The following is a 21,360-nucleotide window of genomic DNA, read 5'->3' as shown; positions in this document are numbered from 1 at the left end:
GGCTGGTAACATTGTTAACCATATGCGCATATGAATTCACGTTACGGCCGGGGTCCACCGGCTGCAAACGTAAGCATCACGTCAAGCGTCTTGTTTACCGTTTGCTGAGCCATGATAGTTATTACATATATTTGAGTTATCTACAAGTTTACTGTACTGTTTGTCATCTCATGTAGTTTTTATCTGCTGGAGGGTCACGTAGGGGAGCGTAGCGCAACAAAAATAGAAGAGCATCCTAAAATAGAAAGTTGTCGCGCCGCACCCGTTGCAGCCACTGTAATTGATTAACGGGGGGCGAGCTGCTACGGGACTCGCGCTGCAGACGTGTCGCGCCACTCCTGTAAAATACCACTGAATTGTAAAGGAAATGTCTTAATTCTTCAATTGTTGGGGTTGCTGGCAAAATAAATAAATAAAAATAATATATTACGTTAAAACATTATTATTATATGATAATATATATAAATATCATTAAAAATTAGGAAAAATCAAGCATTTTTACTGTCTGTACTGTACTACTCTCAGATGTGTACAGATTTTTTTATATTTTTAAACATCATAAAAGAAGTTTGGGAACTTTACAAACTCTAATAGTTTACGAATTATGTGACAAACGGGTGAGCAAGTACACCATTATCTTAATCCGTATCTGTACCCATGGTGGGCGGGGTTTGGGTGGATGTGGGTGGGGTTTAAATCTGAAGTGGGTGGGCCATAATTAGAAGTTGACACCTTATGCCTGACATTAATATGGGGTGATCAGAAGTTGCTTTATTTATCATTTATTAGAAAAGTATTTACAGAACAATCTCAGAATTAGGCTTCAGATCATGTTTGATTATGAGAGACTGAACACAACTGCCCAATCTTCACCCAGCCTTCATCATGAATACAGATAGTGACACATTTTACCTGTATTATACTCATAAAAAGTACATAATTTGATGCTTGTTTCACCTGATGGTTTGGGCTCAACCCAAGTGTTTAAATACATTGCATGTTTAAATACTCATATATATATATATATTCATATCATATATATATTCACTGAACAAAAATGTTAGCGCAACACTTTTGTTTTTTGCTCCTATTTTTCACAGGTTTAAGTTCAATACTTTTTTATTTGCAAAAAAAAAAAAAGCATACTTATTTCTCTCAGATCTTGGTCGCATTTGTGATAGAATATGTGTTAGTGAGCACTTCTCCTTCTCCAACATAACCCATCCAGCTGACAGGTGTAGCAAATCAACATGCTGATTAAACAGCATCGTTACACGCAGGTGTGTCTTGGGATGGTCACAGTTAAAGGTCACACTGAAATGTGCAGTCAGATCTGGAAAACAGACCTTAATTTGAATTTCACAGGACTAACGCTATGGAAATGCTTTTTTTTTGGGTCACAGATACCCAAAAAATCAGTCAGTACCTGATGTAACTTTCATTTGCCTCATGCAGTGCGACACATCTCCTCCTCATAGAGCTGATCAGGTTGTTGATTGTGGAATGTTGTATGTTGGCCCACTCCTCTTCAATGGCTGTGCAGAGTTGCTGGATATTGGCAGGAATTGGAACACTCTGTCGTCCACGCCGATGCAGAGCATCCCAAACATACTCAGTGCATGACATGTCTGCACTTCATGCAGGCCATGCAACAATTGAGATGTTTTCAGCCTCCAGGAATTGTGCACAGATCCTTGCAACATGAGGCTATTAACAAATTTGCAACCACAATAAGTCTTAAAAATAAAATAAGTCTTTTGTGCAGATTAAAAAAGGGTTCGATCTTCAATTTAAACCAGTGAAAAATGGGAGCATCAACAAGTGTTAAATTTTTGTTGAGTGTATCTGTGTTTTCCTGTGATCACTTGGTGAAACATCATTGCTACTAATGTGAGGAGTCAAAAACAGTAATCAGGGAATTTAGACAGTGTTTTAACATAGCCTTTTATTTATATTAATATAAAGGTAAAAGGTAAAATTTATATTATTCTTTCTCTAATGTCATATAATACAGTACCTTACATGTACTTTAAGGCCTTAAATAGGCACTACATCTTGGTAAATGGTAGGGGTGGGAATCACCAGAGGCTCCACGATACAATTTTATCGCAGTAATTAAGTTACAACACAATAGTACTGCGATTTTAAACATTTTGGGAAATGCTAAGTAATGCGACATATATTGCAATATACATTATGATTTATTTCCTTTTTTTAACTGCAAATTATGTCCCTAAAGGCTCAGACACACCAAACCAACATCAAAGAAATAGCAGCGACAAAAGCCAACTGTTGTGTTGCCTCACATTGCCAGTGTCTCAGCCAGAAAGTTGCACATGAACACAGAAAGTAACTCTCCACACCAGCAGACAGCGGTGGGTCTGTAATAGTCATTCAAAAAGGGAAACCAGAAGACTGTCATGATGCTAGTTAGCTAGTTAGCTTATTAACAACACAATCAAGTTGAAAGAACAAAACATATTTACACTGCGCCAGTGAACAATACCACAAACCACCAGGAAATGTTTCTGCTAAAGAGCTCAGTGGCAAAGTTTGTTTTGGTCTCACTCCCTCTTGACTTTAGCTTGTTGTTTACTTTCCTCACTTCCGTTTCTCTTCTTATGCACTGCACTGAACTGCCATTCAGAGTGTTTTAATTCACGAACAGGTTCCGCCGTCTCTGACAGCGATTCAACATGCTGTATTGGCTGAAAAAAGTTGACAATGGCTCATGGTGCATGCGCACCAAAGACTAGAGGGACATGTGTTCACTGACGGCCCAACATTGACCAACGGCCGACTGTCAGCTTGGTGTGTCAGGGCCCTTATAGGTAAACTTTATTTGATTCTATTTTATCTAATAAGATAAAGTTTGCGGTCTGGTCGTCTCACACTGAAATCATTTTCATTGCAGTTAACATGTATGTAGAGACCAAAAAAAAGCAATTGATTTTATTATTCTAGTGAGTTACCAAAAGTTTAATTTTTATTTGCAGTTATTTATATAATGGAAAAAAATCAGTACTTGTCATCGCTTTATCGAAAATATATGAAATATGAATAAACAAAATAATATAGATATAATAGATAAAATATTGCCACGCAAACATTGTGATACTTTGCTGTCCATTTTTCGCTTAGCCCTTGTAAATGGTGACCTCATAAACCTGTTCTGACAATGAGTAAGAAGTGCAGTATAATGAGTTAGCTGCAGTAGCTAATTGAAGAATCAAAACAACATCTTGTTACCAAGGTGACATATTCCAACATGAGACACCTTAATAATAGTGTTGCTGGAATACTAACACCACCCCTCGTTGATAAAGCTACAGGACGGTTAAAGCTGTACTCGTTAACCTTACAGTCTGAATAACAGCAGCTCCACCAACCCAGTTTCACAGAGTTACATGCACAATGAGTAATTGCACACAGACAAAGATTGGCTTCTCTTCACAGTCAGTTCCCTCTATTGTGGATTTTCTTTACAATTTGGAAATTGAGAAACTTTTCCTCTAAAAAGGATCTTGTGCCATCAACAAAGAGCTGATTGAGATTGCTCTGTTACTGGTGAGGGAATTGTAGTGTTTGAATTGATTGAGCTGAATGTGATTTGTATGTTGAACTGGGCGGAGAGAGAGAGAGAGAGAATGGAAATGTACAAGAAAAGAGAAAAAGACACACGAGAGAGGAAAAGAGGCTTAAGAAACAGAGAGAGAAAAAGGAAGTGAAATTGATGTTTGGCCAAATGGAGAAAGATGGCCGGGGACTAATGGAGTGGGTGAAAGATGCTGAAGAAGCCGTGCAACTGGGCCTCATCAGACACTCTTCCCTTCTCCATCTTGCTCTCCATACCTCCTTCCCTCGCTCCTTCATCTTGCCCTCTATTAAAGCTTTAATTGGGTCTGAACATTTGAGCGCAACCCGAACCCACAGATTAGCTTTGTGACAGTCCATCCCCAAATAAATCCTGACTAAACTCCTAGTAATTTGCTCATATAAATGGCTAATAACATTATTTTCACCACTATGTCTGAACTTGCCTGAAACATACTCAGACAATCGAGTTACAAATTCATAACTGAACCAAAATCGAGCCTACGGGGGTGAAGTTGAGTCCATTAAAGTGCAGCCGGGCCTCCATTTTGGCCAGGCAGATTTATGAATTAAGTTTGTCTCTATACCATCCTCCCTCCATTATTCTTCATTCCAGCTTCATTCCCTACCTTTTTCCATCGACCAAATGTTTTTTATATTCCCACTGATACTGTAGAAATGCAGAGGTGGCATTTCAAACTCTGTACTGAGAACCGCCTCATAATTAAGTGATGCCCAGAGCTGTGCTTTTATTGTAGAAACTCTGTCCTTTCTGCTGTCTGTTACTTTCTCCTCCACCTCTCTCTCCATAATTTTCCCCACAAAGTGCCAGAGAATAACACAATTATCGGAGGTATAATGGAGCCATTTCTCATCCCCCGTCAGATCCCCGCCTCTTTAATGTAGTCGATATGTTTTGATGTTTGTGATGGAGTTTGATGTTTTCTTGCGGTGTGATGTTCTGTTTGAGCGTGTGGGCTAGCTGTTAAGGAGGTTACCATTCAAAGCCCAGTTAGCAACATACTGCTCATCACCCAGCGGAGCTCTTTGGTTCAGCTTCCTCACTCATTTTCACAGCCTCCATGTAGTCAGGAGAGTAGTTTTTCTGCTGCTAGCACGAAAAATGTTCTCATTTGCATCGTTACTACCAGTCTAAAGGGACGGTTCACCCCACATCAAATACACACATTTTTCCTCTTACCTTTCGTACCATTTATCAGTCTAGATTGTTTTGGTGTGAGCTGCAGAGTGTTGGAGATATCAGCTGTAGAGATGTCTGCCTTCTCTCCAGTATAATGGAACTAGATGGCACTCAGCTTGTGGTGCTCAAAGTGCCAAAAAATACATTTAAAAAACATCAGTGCCTCTTTCCAGAAATCATGACCTGGTTACTCAAGATAATCCACAGACCTTGTTGTGAGCAGTTTCATGCAGGACCTATTTTCTTTCTACCAAACTACACCCACCACACAGAAGTAAGGGTGCATCTACTGCTAGCTCACCTAGCACCACTGAGGTAGCTATAATTACAGCTCAGCCGAGGAGGACGATATAAATCTTTACATCTGGCACTGTCACAGGCACGAGCCTCTCATCCATGAGTAGATGCACACTTTCTCAATTTTTACATGTTAACAGCACTGGTTAACTTGTGTTTAGGTTGTAGCCACAAATACAACCACTTTTTGTGGCACTATTTCTGGCAATGGGTCACTAAAACACCCACGTTTGGTGAGTAAAAAGCCACTGGACATGCAGCAATTACCTGCTAAAAAAAAACAACCATTATTCGTCTGTTGGTCTAAAACGGTGGTCTGCAGCTTGGCAGGCATCTTCCTTGAGGGACAGGGCTGAGTTCAATAGACAGAAAATAGTTCCTACATGAAACTGCTCACAACAAGGTCTGTGGATTATCTTGAGTAACCAGGTCATGATTTCTGGAAAGAGACATTGCTGTTGAGTTTTTAAGATGGTTTAGGTGTTTTGTGCACCACAAGCTGAGTGCCATCTAGTTCTGTTATATTGGAGAGAAGGCAGACATCCCTATGGCAGATGTCTCCAGCACCAAAACCATCTAGACTGATAAATAGGTCTACAGCTGAGAGGAAAAATGTTTATTTTTTATCCAGGGGCTCTGTCCCTTTGAGTTCATGAAGGTGGTTTTGATTCTAGGTTCCCAAAGACGATCATTTCCTCCCTTAAATATATAATTTAAAACATCAAAACAAAACTGAATGTTTTCTCCTGACAGCGACAATAAACTCCTCGGTAATTTCTTTGCCCTTTACCGACAGCCGTAAGACCCGTTCCCGAAGCTCCTGTGTACTTTAGCATTCAATCTTTCCATCAATATGGCCATCAATCCCCCTGTCCCATTCGCTTTAATGTGTTTGTCCTTTCCACTCCTTTCTCTGCCCCTTGCATTTTCCAAATAGATTTTCCTTCCAATCTGCCCCCCTCCCCTGCTGTGAGTAAAGCTTGCACTCTGAATACCGCAGACCTCATCTGCTGATATCTGCTCCAAAGCAGAGGAGGTGACAGAGAAAGAAAGGAAGAGGAGTGTGGGGGTCCATGGCTAATCTAATACAATTAAGTTACCCATGAGCCTCATTGGATATGAAAGACGTGAGTGATTGCCATGTTGTGTGGACTGCCGCAGCGTGCGTCTGACTCATGTTTTAATCTGCCGCCTCCCCCCTCCAACCCGACACCCACACACTGGAGGCAGCCCGATCAAAGGTTCACATCCTCATCACAGCCTTCTGGGCAGGGCACATGGTTGAATCAAACACACATTATAAGTGAGATAGCCGTTTCTGTGGAGGGAACCCCCTGCTGAGCCCATCCATATTTCTCTAGCTGAATGGTAAAATACTGCAGGGCCATTGACTAGAAAGTAATCCACACGTTGGTATTAAGCGAGTTGACACATCCATTTCCTTTAAAACCACCACCATTCTTTCCTATAGTGATTTTACAGCAGTATTCTGGAGCTCTGCTTCCTTTTCTTTTCATTTTGGACTTCATTAAAGCTGAATACATATTCATCTCTTTGACCTTTCTTTGGAGCAGTTTGGCCTTTGTCATCTCCGTCCCACTGCCTAGTTTTCTGCTGTTTTTGACTTGATTATGTTGATATTTTTGCACACATTTGCATACCAGTGTTGGTTTGGTCTGAGCTGCAGGGGGAAACGAAGATTTTGAAGCTGAAGAACCTGCGTCCTCAAGACTACGCCAACTACAGCTGCATCGCCTCTGTGAGAAATGTGTGTGGGATCCCTGACCGCAGTGTTATCTTCAGACTCACCAATAAGACAGGTACTTAAGAGTGTTGACTTTACTGCATCGTTATTTTTTTAGGAAATTACACCCAAAATGTTGATATTATTCCAAGTAGACTGCAGAATGAGCAAATTCTGCGAAGGTGTCTTATTAAATGTAGGACAGACATGAAAACAGACAGATGAAGTGAACCGACATATTCAGTAACTGTCATACCTGCCAAAGTTGTCCATCTGCTGCCAATCTTTCTAAGACTCAGCGCTCTCCTCCACAGCCTCCCCGTCCATCAAGCTGCTGGTGGAGGATCCTATCGTGGTGAATCCTGGCCAGACGGTATCCTTGGTGTGCATCACCACAGGTGGAGAGCCGCCCCCGATTCTCACCTGGGTCAGCAGCAATGACAGTCTGCCACAAAGGAGCGTGGTGAAGGGCGGCACGCTCACACTCCCGGCCATCACCTCAGACGAGGCGGGAGTCTACAGCTGCGTGGCCAGCAACAACGTGGGGAACCCGGCAAAGAAGTCCACCACCATTGTGGTGCGAGGTGAGACGGCATGACTGCGTAATCCCCTATGGAATCCCAAATTGGGGCTGTCAAGTGATTTAAAAAAAATAATTGAATTAATTACATGCTCTGTGATTAATTAATCCAAATTAATGTGAAAGTTTTTAAAAAACAGTTCAAATGAATTTTGGCAGATGTGTCGTAGAAAAGCTGCTGGATTTTGGACACAGTTGTCCCCCTGTCCTCTATCACCCAAACTGGTCTGCAGTCCATTGCAATCCATTTTGCCAGGAAGTTGGTTAGCTGGTCACAGGTAGACTTACTCAGTTTGCGTCTGATGAGGCTGGCTGATAGCGTTAGCATCAGAGGTTATAGAGTGCCGAAGTCACGCCCCTTCCGGTGAAGCTCATGGGACCTTAGATTGGAAAAAATATGAATGGCAGTGAATGAGGAGAGAAATATTATCTTTTGTTCCCGTTTGAGTTGTGACATGAAATCCAAATATGTCATTAATGAATTTAAAACATAAATTTTAAGGTCAAGAAAGTCATACTTTGTGGTAAAACTGTTGAGATATAAGCTTTTGAAAAAACGTAATTAGAAAAACTACACAGGAGGCGGTCGCGTATGTGACGTCATAGCTTTCGCTCGCTTCCTGCAGCTTGGAGTGACTGCAACCTGCACAAAACACACAGACATCTTCAGTCATAAATCGATTAATCATAAACAGTGGAATTTCAGCGGGGAGGCCAAGCTGCAGGAAGCGAGCGAAAGCTATGACGTCACATACGCGACCTCCTCCTGTGTACTCTTGAGTCTTGATAATTAAAAAGCTTATATCTCAACAGTTTTACCACAAAGTATGACTTTCTTGACCTTAAAATTTATGTTTTAAATTCATTAACAACATATTTAGATTTCATGTCACAACTCAAACGGGAACAAAAGATAATATTGCTCTCCCCATTCACTGCCATTCATATTTTTTCCGATCTAAGGTCCCATGAGCTCTACCGGAAGGGGCGTGACTTCGGCACGCTATGCTAGCTCGGACCTCCAGGTTCGCTGCTCAGTGTTTTGCCTTAAGGTAATATTTCAGGTTTGAAGTTCTCCAATGGTATGAAAACTCCTTCCTGCGGAAATTGCAGAGAACAGTGCTCCTATCACTGGGCGAAATAAACTGCCCTGATTCTGGCAGCTGTGTCTCAGCCGGGATGTCTACAACGCCCAATCAGGTCCAGATTTGGCAACCATTAATGGGCCAGAACATGTTTTGGTGCTGGCCGCTTTGTCCAGCTGCCGTGTCTCAGTCAGACTAGGCCCATGTCTGTTACAGCTAAATCTGGGCCACATTTGGCAAAAGTAAACGGGCCACAGCTGGCTCACATTTGGCACCATGGGGCCAGAACACAGCCGAGTCAGCCGACACTCTGCCGCAAATGGGCCGAGTCCAATGGCTGCGTGGGTTATGATACCTAGCTGGTTTGTTCAGCAAGATGATATTCACAAATAAATACCACTTTATGATTTTTGAAGCATACATGCTAACGTTAGGCTATAAATGAACTAAACTATAGATGCATTAATAATGTCACCACTATCACAAAGCTGTGAAGTAGTGTTCAGCGTAATGACAGACTCATTAAGCCACTTGTTAGCAACCGTCCTTCTCAAGACACATTCAGGCTTCAGAATTCATGAATGGTATATTTACTGACTTGTCGAATGTTGAAGAACAAAACATGGGAATCTCTTAAGCTTGTGTTTACTACAGACCCCATTTTAGGCATTTATCGAAACAAAAAAAAATCCATAGACTTTGAGACAAAGGAGCTGGGAGTGCAGAAATAAACCATGATGAAATAAAAACGAACTCTAATGCACTATTATGAGAACTAGAACAATGAAATAACACTTCAGAATGTGTTGAGTTTTAATAATTTATCACAATTTTTCAGTCTCATAAGTTATTTTACACAATTTTTTCATTCATTCTAACCGCTTCATCCTCTTGAGGGTCGCGGGGGGGCTGGAGCCTATCCCAGCTGACACTGGGTGAGAGGCAGGGTACACCCTGGACAGGTCGCCAGACTATCGCAGGGCTGACACATAGAGACAGACAACCATTCACGCTCACATTCACACCTACGGACAATTTAGAGTTATCAATTAACCTAGTCCCCAATCTGCATGTCTTTGGACTGTGGGAGGAAGCCGGAGTGCCCGGAGAGAACCCACGCTGACACGGGGAGAACATGCAAACTCCGCACAGAAGGGCTCCCACGCCCGGGATCGAACCGGCAACCCTCTTGCTGTGAGGCGAGAGTGCTAACCACCACACCACCGTGCCGCCCCACAATTTTTTCATGTTATTATTTAACAGTGTCTTGTTTATGAATGCTTTAGTTACTCAAAGTGCTGTCTATAGAGTGCAACAGGAATGAGTCCTAAAATCCAGAAATGAGGTAGCATTTTAGCCAGGCTAACATTAGCTCTTGCTGGCTGCAACTAACTGCAAAAAACAAAGATGTAGACTACTTGTGTTTGTTTGTCTTTATCTGGGGACATTTATAGAGTCAAAACCCTGCTGAGGTCAATCAGAATGAACCACCTAGCTGCTGTTGCTAATGTTGTTAGCTGCTAGTTAGCGCTAATTAGATAGCATATGCAGCCTTGTTAAGCTCAGTAAAAGCAGACTTTAGTCACTCTGTGTGTGTGTGTGTGTGTGTGTGTGTGTGTGTGTGTTTTGCTTATGTGCGGCAGTGGATTCCAGTGAGGTGATTCAGAATAACTTTGACATTGTTGTGTTAGCTAACAGGCGCTAGCTAGCTAAATTTGGTTAGCAGTTGTGAGTCTTGCTAAAAGAGGCTGAAGTGAATTGCTCAAAGGTGAGGCTGTTATGAGGGCGACATTATGAGTTAAAATGTGACATAAATAAAAGTAGCATTGGTGATAATAATAATTATAAATGAAAAAAGGGATTTCTGAAATAAAAAGTCATATAATTGCATCAAAATAAAAAATTAATATAATTGATTTAATATATTTAATTACTGCAGTTTATTGCTCCATTAATTTGTATTTATTGTACTTATTAATATAATTATTTGTTTAATTTTACCAAAAGACCTGGTATATAATCTGTCAAGAGCCTCAAATGTTGTGCAAATTTCCTCTTTGCTTCCTGAGGATGGTGGTAAAGCATGCACAGTTTGTATGATTGTGCACATGTAACCAAAGCCATTGCATTTGTTTCTTTATATGGATTTATAATTAATTTACTCACAGCATTGCTGAATGTCCTTCAGATATATTCTTACAGTTTGATATTATAAACATACTAAGCTTCAGATCTCACTGCTGTTACTGCTCGGGCTACTTAAAGACAGACAAGGACGAGGCTGGAAGCAAAAGAGAGTGAAACCATGAATTAAAATGCACTGATTTTAGGAGTGGTTAACACAAATTTGACAAGAGCATCAGGGCAAGGGCCGCTGCTGCCTGTTAGGTCATTATGAAAAAATGATTTTGTCTCTAAGCAGCTCTTCACCTGAGAAGCACAGAAGGCAGAAGAGCATCTGATCTTGTGTAGCTCATTACCGAGCCTACCCTCAGAGTGCCATGTTCTACATGCTCGTCATAGTGACAGCTCCCTGTCAGTGTAGCTACACAAGAGGTGAAGGGCACCTTTATTTATCTACACACATATGATATGTACAGTAAATGCTCAAAAAACTACTTTGAAGGTTGATACTCACGACAGGCAATTAAACCATCTGTAAAGAAAATCTGTTTTGATATAAGACCTGCACAGATGCGACATGATGCACGAGGAAATCGACTTTCATACTCTTAAATTGACTGCTATTACTAAGCTGGAGGATTAAGGATGGTGTGTGACTTGGCTTTCATCTGTGACACAAAAGAGGATCCCAACATCCTGAATGTGAAACTGCAGGAACCTCTTCCAGGTAAATAAAAAGACGCATTAATTAGTGGAAGCCTCACACACAAAATGGCTTCCATAGGAGGATCCAAATGTGAATTTTAACTTCCCAGAGAACATCACGCACACACAAATGAAATCACATTTGAGAGTTTAGAGAGTTTAGCAGATTGGCTCGGAAAGTTTCTCACAGAGTTCTCTCCTTTCATCAAAGAGATTATGCCACAGCTCCATCATCAGGTCGCCTCTGTGCTCAGCCTGTTTGGAGGCATTTATTTATGCAGCCATAGACTCTCTGGGATGAAAATCAAATCATCAACAAATCATTTCTGATGGCCCCCCTGACAGATAAAACCCGTCTCTGCATTGTGAAAGTGCCCATATAGTTGAGGACTTAAAAATTGAGAGGTTTACATCAAAGGGAAGGTGTCAGGTGTCCCATGGCAGCAAATAAGTCAGAGCACATTCACAGCAGGCAATCGCTGCAATAAATATCACCCGCTCATTGATGTGTCTAACGTCTGGAGCTGACAATGCTTCTCATATGGGATCTTCATCAAATATCATCAAAAAAATAAATTTGCCGCCCTCCTTAAATATATATGATGTTTGAATTCAGAGGCATTGATGTGTCACATTTAAGGCTGCAGAGCATTGTCTGTATTTGTTAAAAGTTAAATAGGACAAATATGCATTATTCTGCTTGACTAAATGTCAGGCAGGAAATGTAGCCACTGATTTGACAGGAAGTGCAGGGCTTTATGGCAAAACAAGCAGGCTGCTGTCATTTGGCTCCGTCAGTCCAGATGTTTAAGCCTAAATGTATAACTGTTGACTCTTTAAAGTGGAAACAGACAACTTTTCACCCCCTTTGCACTGCTGTCACAAAGACAACTGGATTGCTTTCCGATTTCTTTAAAGCCTAGCAATGGGGCTCTTTTGCTTTTGCTGGGAAGAGTTTTCACAGCTTCTTTGGTTGTTTCTCCATCCACCGTTTCCACAACTGGTTATAGTAATTGCAAAGAACTTCTAGTGATACTCTTTGGTAACTGGAGATAGCTAAAAATAGTGAGGCGTATAGGGAACCAGTCCAAATGCTGATGGTTTCATTATTCTGTAACCATTACATTATGTGCAATCAGCACTTACTTCATGATGGTAAGTAAAAGGAATACTTCACCCGTAAAATAACCATTTGTATATCTGTTGACCCTTCGCTAAGTCCCGCCCTGACGCAGACTGGCCAATCATAACGTACCATCAGACTGACAGCAACACAGCTGTGCTCCATTGACTCTAATGCAGTCGGTTCAGATTTCCTTCATTTTCAGGCTGGTGTTGTGGATGTGGAGCTAAATGTTGTGCCTGGGGCACGTCGTGTATTAATGATACTCGTTACCTGGAGAGGTTGGAAAAAGATATACGTTTCTTCCCTGTTCCAAAACCAAAATCAGACCCTGAAAAGTGTAGGGTTAGCTAACGTTAGCTAGCTACTGAAGATATAGCCTACTGAATGTATACACATGCTGCTTTTGCTTTGTAATGATTATAACAGTGAAACAAAGAGCGACCCTGCTGTACAGGAACCAGTGAAGGGAAGCAGGGAAACTTTGCTCATATTCAACCAGCTGTGTGTCATCACAGTGTGTGCAGATGAACGGTGTTTGGCTTCCCTGGAAATCCCTGCCCGTCCATCGGTGGAGTTCTGGGTCCGAAGTCAAACACAGTTCATCTGCACACACTGTGATGACACACAGCTGGTTCAATATGAGCAAAGTTTCCCTTTATATTCATTGTGTTGTGTGGCGATCAGCAGTGATGTGGTGGTTCACTTTTACACTGTGATCTGTAGCCTATAGTTCGGCTTTAGCTTCTAACTGTCTTTGTCTTTTTAACCTGTTGTTGCTGCTGAGTCAGTTTGACATCCTGGATATATCCTTCAAACACAGACTGTAGACCCCTCTGTCTGCTGCTCTCTGACATCACTCTTTCATTTTTCTAAAAAATAATGACTTCAATTCATCACTAGAGGCATTCAAGAATATACAAATGATCATGTTGGGGTGAAGTATTCCTTAAAATACTAAAGAAAGAGTCATCTGATTTGTTTATGTCTGCATACTGGATTCATATCCTTCAAGCGAACGACACCTATAAATACCTGTTGTGGAGACAAAACATTGATCAGCAGCCTTGTGTATTCTCCTGAAGACTAAAAGCTATCACCCACATCTGTGCGACTCAGTAATTTACTGTAGATGTTTAAACAAAAGGCGATCAGACAGGGGAGAGGAGGGGCGTGAATAGATTACCAACTGACAAATCTGTCCTGAGTAAATCAAGTCAATGAGTCATCACAACAAACCAAAGCAAAGAGACAGACTAGAGCTAAATGAGGAGATGCTCAGATGACATCATTAATCGATATGTGACAAAGCAAATTAAGTTTCAATAAAAACAGAAAATAAATATGTAACATTTTCATGAGACTGATTAACAGTCACTCTTTTGGTGCAGATGTTACAGATAGTTATAGAACTTGAGTCACCCTAAGAAGAGAGTGAAGGTGCGGTATAATATTATAAATGACATCTAATCAACACGAGTCCAACAAACCGTCAGTGAGTTCCAATGTTTGATCAGAATACTTAAAGGAAATGTCAAATTGAGAGGTATTGGTACTCAAACATTGAGAGGTGTTGATGATCAGAGTAAATTAGAGCTGAAGACAAACTCGAATGACATCCACATTTGATGGGAAACACTCAAGAAGTCCAAAAATACATCACTGATGTCACCATTATAAACCAAGCACTATAGATGCTTTATGAGCTCTAAAATCTGAGAGCAGTTCCATTTTTATTTTAATTCTGGGACAGACTGATGAACTATGAAAAACAGTCAGGGACGTTATCACATGATGTATCTCACCGTGGCAACAGGATCGCTCTCCTGAGTCTGATGAGCTGTCACTGACGCAAATGCAATTTTGGGATCAACATGCAGCAGATGACGATGGTGGGCGGTATAATCATATATTAGTAGACTGCATTGTTAATAGAAAGATATCCTGGATTTGATTCGTTTCTTAATGACTTGGTGCATATTAAGCAGTGTAGCAGCCATGAAGAGTGGAGTGGAATAATGGAGACACTCGGCACTGTATGCCCACACATACCCATGGTGATAAAAAGAAGCATGGTTTGTGCAACATGAATAGTCATTTTAATTTTATTCTGCTCTGCCACTATCTGTTTCCAAACCAAACCAGGTTCACAGTGCACCCTTTTGTATAACAATTTCTCTTTGCTCATGTTTTTGCAACATGTCTGTGGCACTTTCCCAAACTGATCCCTCCTCACTGCTGTTACTGAGTGTCACGCTGCATGAAAACAAGCTCACGGCATCTTTCCATGTTAAAGGGGGTGGATGGGTGGGTGGACGGGATGGGGTGTGCTAAATTTCCACCTTTAGCAGGAAATTTCCATCGCCATGGATACTGTTAGATGTTTGAATTTAGGCAAAAAGGTTTTTTTCTTTTTTTGACTTTAACTACTGCTCATGTTCTGATAGTTTTTTTTTTTTATCTTTTTTTTTTTTTTCAGATAAACCCACCAAAAAAAGACACAGTAAAGAAAGCAAAGATTTATGAGCGTGACCAAACTAATATTGGTCAGGCAAGGCAGAATTTAATTTTACATGTTCTCTGGAATCCCAGACATGTGTGCTGCTGTTTATAGGGAGTGCATTTAGTACAACTGATACTGGATCTTTGGGGCAAATGTTAATACTTGAGAGCTGAATATGGATATACACATAAAAAAAAACCAATTTCTAAAGCAGTATGTATGAGAGAGACATTTTACGTTTGTAGAGAGAAGTTGTCAGCCATACTATTTTTATATCAGTTAGTTATACCATGTTACATTGAATTTATGAGGAAAACATTTTTCAAACATACCTCCATTAAAATCCAGCAACATCCACTTTAACATCAGCAAAACTACATCAAAACGTCCATCTAAAAACTCTCACACAACTATGTAGAAGTATAATCCAAGTCTCATTTATCCAGCTGCAACAACAAAACTTCCCACACTTACATTTTCATTAAAAACCCTCAGTGCTAGAGTCTGGCTTTGAAGAGAGCATAGGTAAGTTTCACTACTACTTCCACCTAGGTAATCAAGTCACATTGAATAGAAGAATGCTTGCGGATATTTGGTTTCAGGCAAAACCAGATAAAAGTCACTTTTTCTACATCTGGGTACAAAGAGAATCTAATAAAGGAATTGTTTGACCAAAGAAATTGTGATATTACTTGGCACTGGGTTATTCTGGAGGATACCTAAAAGGTATCGAGTGCTGAAAAACTGAGAAAATCGGGAAGTCGGCCGTGTTTAACAACATCAAAACTGTTGAAGATTCTCAGTCATCCAGGTCATGGTAGTCCTCAGTGCTATATGTTGTCAACTGGACTTGCTTGAGTTTCTTAAAGACGTTTCTCATCCAAAAGGGTTCTTCAGTTCTAACGGGCTGGTGCGGAGTCACAGGCTTTAAACACTGTGTGGTTGTGAACCCTTGAAGACTGGATAAGGTCACATGTGAGTCGTTGACCCACTCAGCTGTCATGTGTGTCGTTAGAGTTGGATGGGTGCACCTACAATGTGTGCATTGTAGGTGGGTGGTAAGCAGTGTTGTAGGCCACCACCTTGATGGTCGTTCCAGTTTGAAGTAGATGGCTTCTTTCACACCATCTCTCTTCTCTATCCAAGACGTGTACATTGCTGTCTTCAAAGGAATTGTTGACAGTTGAGTCTTGACCTGAGAAGCTGGATCTCTTGTGCTGTGGAAACAAAACAACCACTCCACAAGCGACTCCTCACCAGTCCGTTAGAACTGAAGAATACTTGGATGAGAGATGAGGTGTCTTCAAGAAACTCAAGCAAGTCCAGTTGCCAATGATATAGCGCTTGGGAACAGCAAAACTATATTAAGACATCTGTTTACAAAATCTCACACAGCTTGTGCAGTATAATCTAAGTCTCATTTATCCGGTCGTATGCTCAGTACATCCCAAACACATGCTTTTTTGCTAACACCTCACAATTTCAAATTGAACTGAAAGTGAAACTTATCTGCGCTCTCTTCAAACCAGACTCGAATACGAAGGCGTTACAGTGAAATGAATGTGTTTGGGAAGTACTGAGCATACAACTGGACAATAGAGACGTTGCAGTTGTTTAAGTTGGTCCCAAATCAATCAATAATCAATATGTTCACTGTTTTCGGGGGAGACATGCAGGAAAAAGTTCTGGAATTCAAGGTAACACTGTAAGTGATTTACAACTGGTCATTTTGTGGATGACATTCTCCTTGAAGTTGAAAAACTATGTACCCCAAACATATCTGGTATATCTGTACTGAAATGTCTCATTACTTATCAGCTGACAGGTACGGTACTATCAATATCTCTGTGATAAGCTCATATCAGCTGATATACAGCGTATTGGCCATGGTGATAATGATGGCAATGGTGAATGGATGTAACCCTGAGTTGAGTCAGAAAGGTACTTGCTGTGAAAAGCTGTTTTTCTATAAACGTTTTTAAAAGTTCTTGAATAGACACTTGAGAAAGAAAAAAAAAAAGTACCGGCGTTTGGAGAGTCAACACCAGTGCAGTCAGAGAGTTTTACAGTCCACTTCCAGTCCCCATTAACTGGTTTGAAATGGCCCTTAAAATGGCAAACCCGCCAAGTGAGAGCACAAATGGAGGCAGAGTGGAGAAGGTGAGGCTGTAGTACCCAGAATGGGTTTGAACTTTTCTTCTTTTCCTTTACCCACCTTCCTCTTAGCATACAAACCCATGGTGTTTGAATGTAACTAGATTCTATTGAAATTAGACAGGAAACACTGTGGTTATGGCACAATTGAATGTACTGTATCTCGTCCCTAACGCGTCTCCATTGGGACTCAATTATAATCTAACAATGTAGGAATTAATATTGCGCTTTGTTTTCCTATAAATCTCACAGTTTGCATTTTCTCTGCTTAATAATGAAAATAATTGTCATGTTCACACGTGGAAATGGTGTATTTCTTTTAATTGTGTTTGACACAAACATACAGAGCAGTCGATCCACTGGCAACTTCTTACTGACGTGATACTTTGAAGTGAGGAGAAAAGGGAAATTGAAAGAGGATAAGCCAGGCTCGAGGCTAGAGCACAGGCAGACCTTTAGTTGCTCTTTGTCTGCGTGTGTGTGTGTGTGTGTGTTTGTGTGTCTGTGTGTGCAAGAAAGAGAGGCAGCAGAAAGAGAGAATGTTGTCTGTGTTCTTACTCATATATTTCCACATATATTTGTACGTGTGTTGATTGAATTTTCACAATATCTCGACTGTAGGCTGCAAAACTGATATAAATCAAGACACTGAAAAAATGATGCAATAGTTGCTGGTGTGTGTGTGTGTGTGTGTGTGTGTGTGTGTGTGTCCGCGTACCTGTACATGTTACACAATGAGGACCAAAAAAGATATCTTAGCAACAAAGTGAAGACATTTTGGCCAATCCTCACTTTTTCAAAGGCCTGTTTGAGGGTTAAGACTTTCAGGATTAAGTTTGGGGTAGGGTTAGGCTTTTAAGCCCCATTTCCACCAAACACTTTCAGTACGGTACCTCTGGAACCAGCAGTAACCCTTCAAACATGGTACCTAGACCCTCGGTGTGTTCAGACAGTCCTCTTAAATGTGGGCGGGGTTGTTGTCACTCACTGCTCCGTCCAGCACTCGCTGTATTTCCTCATCAGCGGTGACACAGATGGAAGTCTGCACCTGGTTTATCGTGGTTTAGCATTTAGTCCTTCTCAGGCAAGCTCAGGGGTATAGTGTTGCTGGAGCCCACAGGAACGACGCTCCATGAAACTTTTTTTTCTCAGAGTGAAGATTAGAATATATGCATATAATCTGGTACTAAAAGTGTATGTCATCCAAGAGAGACAATAAAAACGAAACAGTCAGTGTTGTCATATTGAAATTTAAGGTGTGCTGATGGATTCACGTCATCAACTCATACATTGAGTAACATTACAAGTTAACGTTCCACCTTAAAAGTTGCCGGCAGTCGGCCCAGTGAATGAAGTTATTTTTTCTCAGCAAAACATCCTTTCATTTTATAGTTACAGTTCACTAATATCATACTTGCTATATCGTAGGCAACTGGACTTGCTTGCATTTTTTGAAGACATTTTGCCTTCAAGAAACGACCAGCCATTTAGAACTGAAGAAGCTTCTTGGATGAGAGGCCAAACGTCTTCAAGAAACACAAGCAAGTCAAGTTGCCTACGATATAGTACTTATGATTACCATGACTTGGATGACTGAGAATCTTCACCGACAAGTTCACTAATATATATAAAACTCTCCACAGTATGAACAGTGGTTACATGAGCCTCAAAACCAGACACAACTCAGCCCTGAGCAGAGTGAGCGTCCTCTACTGACCAATCAGACTGCAGTGTTCACAGCTCCACCTTTTAGTACCAGATCTGTGTGCTAGGTACCCCAACAGAGGGGGGACCAAACATGGGGACGCTAAGGAACGCTTCTGTTGGGACCATCCACAACTGAACTGTACTGTAGTGCTGGGTGGAAATGGGGCTTTAGTTGCAATGGTAAAGGTTATGGTTAGGGGCTAGGGAGTGCATTATGTCAATGAGGGTCTTCACAAAGATAGAAGTACAAGAAATAGTGTGTGTGTGTGTGTGTGTGTGTGTGTGTGTGTGGGTGGTCATGCAGAGGCTGAAATGTTTGGCATCACCTGCAAGAAATGCTAGTCATCTGTGCATGTGTGTGTTTGCGCTGATATTCATGTACATATACTGCACGTATAAATGAAATACCAATTGATTTGCTTCTGCTACGCTGAGTTCATTGTGCGTGTTTCGCAGGGTCACCCTGTGGCCTCATCGTTGCCTATCTCAGCTCGTTCGCTCCCCTCTCCAGCCCTTCAGAAGCCCTCTCAAACTGCTGTTGCCAAAGGGGGCTGTGTGTGTGAAAACACACATCTCTCCCCAGCAGATGGTCGTTTCTCTGGCCATACTGTCCCACCAGCCAGACTGCCTTCCAGGGCTTGGCCATCTCCACAGCCGGCCTAGCAGGCTACTGGCATCACATCACCCTGCTGACAAGATCCTTTTTATGGATTAAGGGTGCGCAACACGTCTTCAAATGCAGGTCAATACCCTGTCTTCCCCGGCCACTTCAGTCCACTCTGCGCTCCACAAACACACCAGTTTGTGATGTATCTGCTGCGACAATGCAAAGATACTCGGCGCTGGTTGTTTCTTCTTTTCTTCTGTTGCTTAAATATGAGTAGGCAGCTCTCAAATGGCGAGTTGGTGAATTGAGACAGGACTGTCTGTGGATGGTGTTGAAATGGGCAGCTGGCCTGGCATTTTGTTTTCATGTCTCCTCCACACAGACGCCCGACTCTGTGCATGTGTTTCCGTCTTTCTCACTAAAGCAATGTGCTTCCTCTGTGTGATGTAGAGAAATGAGCATTGCTGTAGCTATCAAAGATTCAAAATCAAACGCAGCTGTGTTGTCGCCGGATTTTCCCAACCATTCCTCCAGGGGTTCCTGACAAATTCAGGTATGAAGCTTTTCCACCCAAGACATCCATCATTCCGACCTGCTCACGTAGACACGACTAATTCCACACGTACACACACTCGAGCATAAACACACTAGCTACCATCCACACTTTGTAACTCTGATTGGAAGCTTGCTGTTATTTATAGAGAAGCAAAAATGCAATCTTTTTCAGCGTGGGCGCCCCACTGTTTATATTTAGACTGTTTGGTGGGGAGAAAACAATCATGACGTGCCTTGTAAAAACCTGGCTGTCAGCATGTGAATCAACATGTGAATGACCCTTATCAAATTTGCTTTGGAATAAATTCTGGTCGAAAGCTGAATACATTTCCATTCATGAATGCCAGATTTAATGGCTGGATGGCCAGAACTGGCACAGGCGGGCCGGTCTCTTGGGCTCCAGCCCTAAGGACCGTCTGTGTGTATTTGTATGTGTGTGAGTGCTCCTGTACTTGTGCACATGCCCTGTTTTGTTTGTGCATTCAGCGCCTGTGCCTCTTTCGACATAAATTAAAGCCGGAGGTCAGTCTTGAAGGTTGAGAGCAGCATTTAGGACCCATTTTCTTCCCGCCAAAGAATGGACGCGTGTGACTGGCCTTGATACTGTAAAGGTGCTGATGCACGAGGGGTGGTGGATGTGTCGGCGCTAATTTGAAGATGGAGCGATAATAGGAAAATGAAAGGTGTTTGGAATGGTCGCTACGAATGTGTTTGTGAGCGAGTGCCTTGCGTTTTGAACCGTGCTTAATGCCCGTTGTCCTTTTTTGTGTTATAACCTTGAGCGGATGAGGGGAGGCAGAGGAGTGTGGCAGTTAGAGAGACATCCATCTGGCTCCGAGAGATGAGTTCAGCTTCACATGCTGATATTCACTGCGAGTGAATGGAGAGCACAGTGTGATGCCTGCTGAGGGACGGGCAGACAGGAGAGTGACTGAAAAATGAGATGGGTAGACAGGAGGATAATGATTCAGAGTGCGAACGGAGTGAGACACGTTTTTCTTCTCGACCAGACAAAGGCGGGGAGAGTGCACCGGGGAGAGTGTGTGTGTGTGTGTGTGGAGGACATTCAAACATCTTTTTTCTCGCGTGTGTGTGTGCACCTAAGTGATGCCATTGTGTCTTTGTCGTTTTGTGCCTACATACGTGCATGTCATAATCAGTATGTCAGGGCTGTGTGTACTTTTGCCCTGCTAAGAAGCTCCCCTGAGGTGGTATTGTAATCCTGCCGTGTGACATGAGCTCTCTGTAGAAGAAGGCCTCAACCGGGGCTTTTCTCTTTGTGTGATTATCTGCGCTTTTCATGTTCAGGCCACCCATTATTCCCACAGGCTATTAAAGCTATGGAGAATCATACAGGCTCGCTGCAGGGAAAGCACTTCAG

General features: G+C 41.8%; 1 protein-coding gene across 1 annotated transcript in view; it reads left to right on the top strand.

Moving 5' to 3' along the window:
• LOC125897542 (MAM domain-containing glycosylphosphatidylinositol anchor protein 2-like) overlaps positions 1-21,360 on the top strand; it is a gene marked incomplete at its 3' end in the record, with an annotated part of 62,176 nt that overhangs the window by 7,438 nt on the left and 33,378 nt on the right. The window contains exons 3-4 of the mRNA XM_049590947.1: positions 6,780-6,912; positions 7,151-7,420. Coding sequence (XP_049446904.1) covers positions 6,780-6,912; positions 7,151-7,420 — 403 coding nt within the window. The remainder of the gene's footprint in view (positions 1-6,779; positions 6,913-7,150; positions 7,421-21,360) is intronic.

This window comes from Epinephelus fuscoguttatus, linkage group LG11, assembly GCF_011397635.1.
Source record: "Epinephelus fuscoguttatus linkage group LG11, E.fuscoguttatus.final_Chr_v1".
Taxonomy (NCBI): Eukaryota; Metazoa; Chordata; class Actinopteri; order Perciformes; family Serranidae; genus Epinephelus; species Epinephelus fuscoguttatus.
Note: the sequence above shows the minus strand (reverse complement) of the source record. Positions and strands in the feature narration are given on the sequence as shown.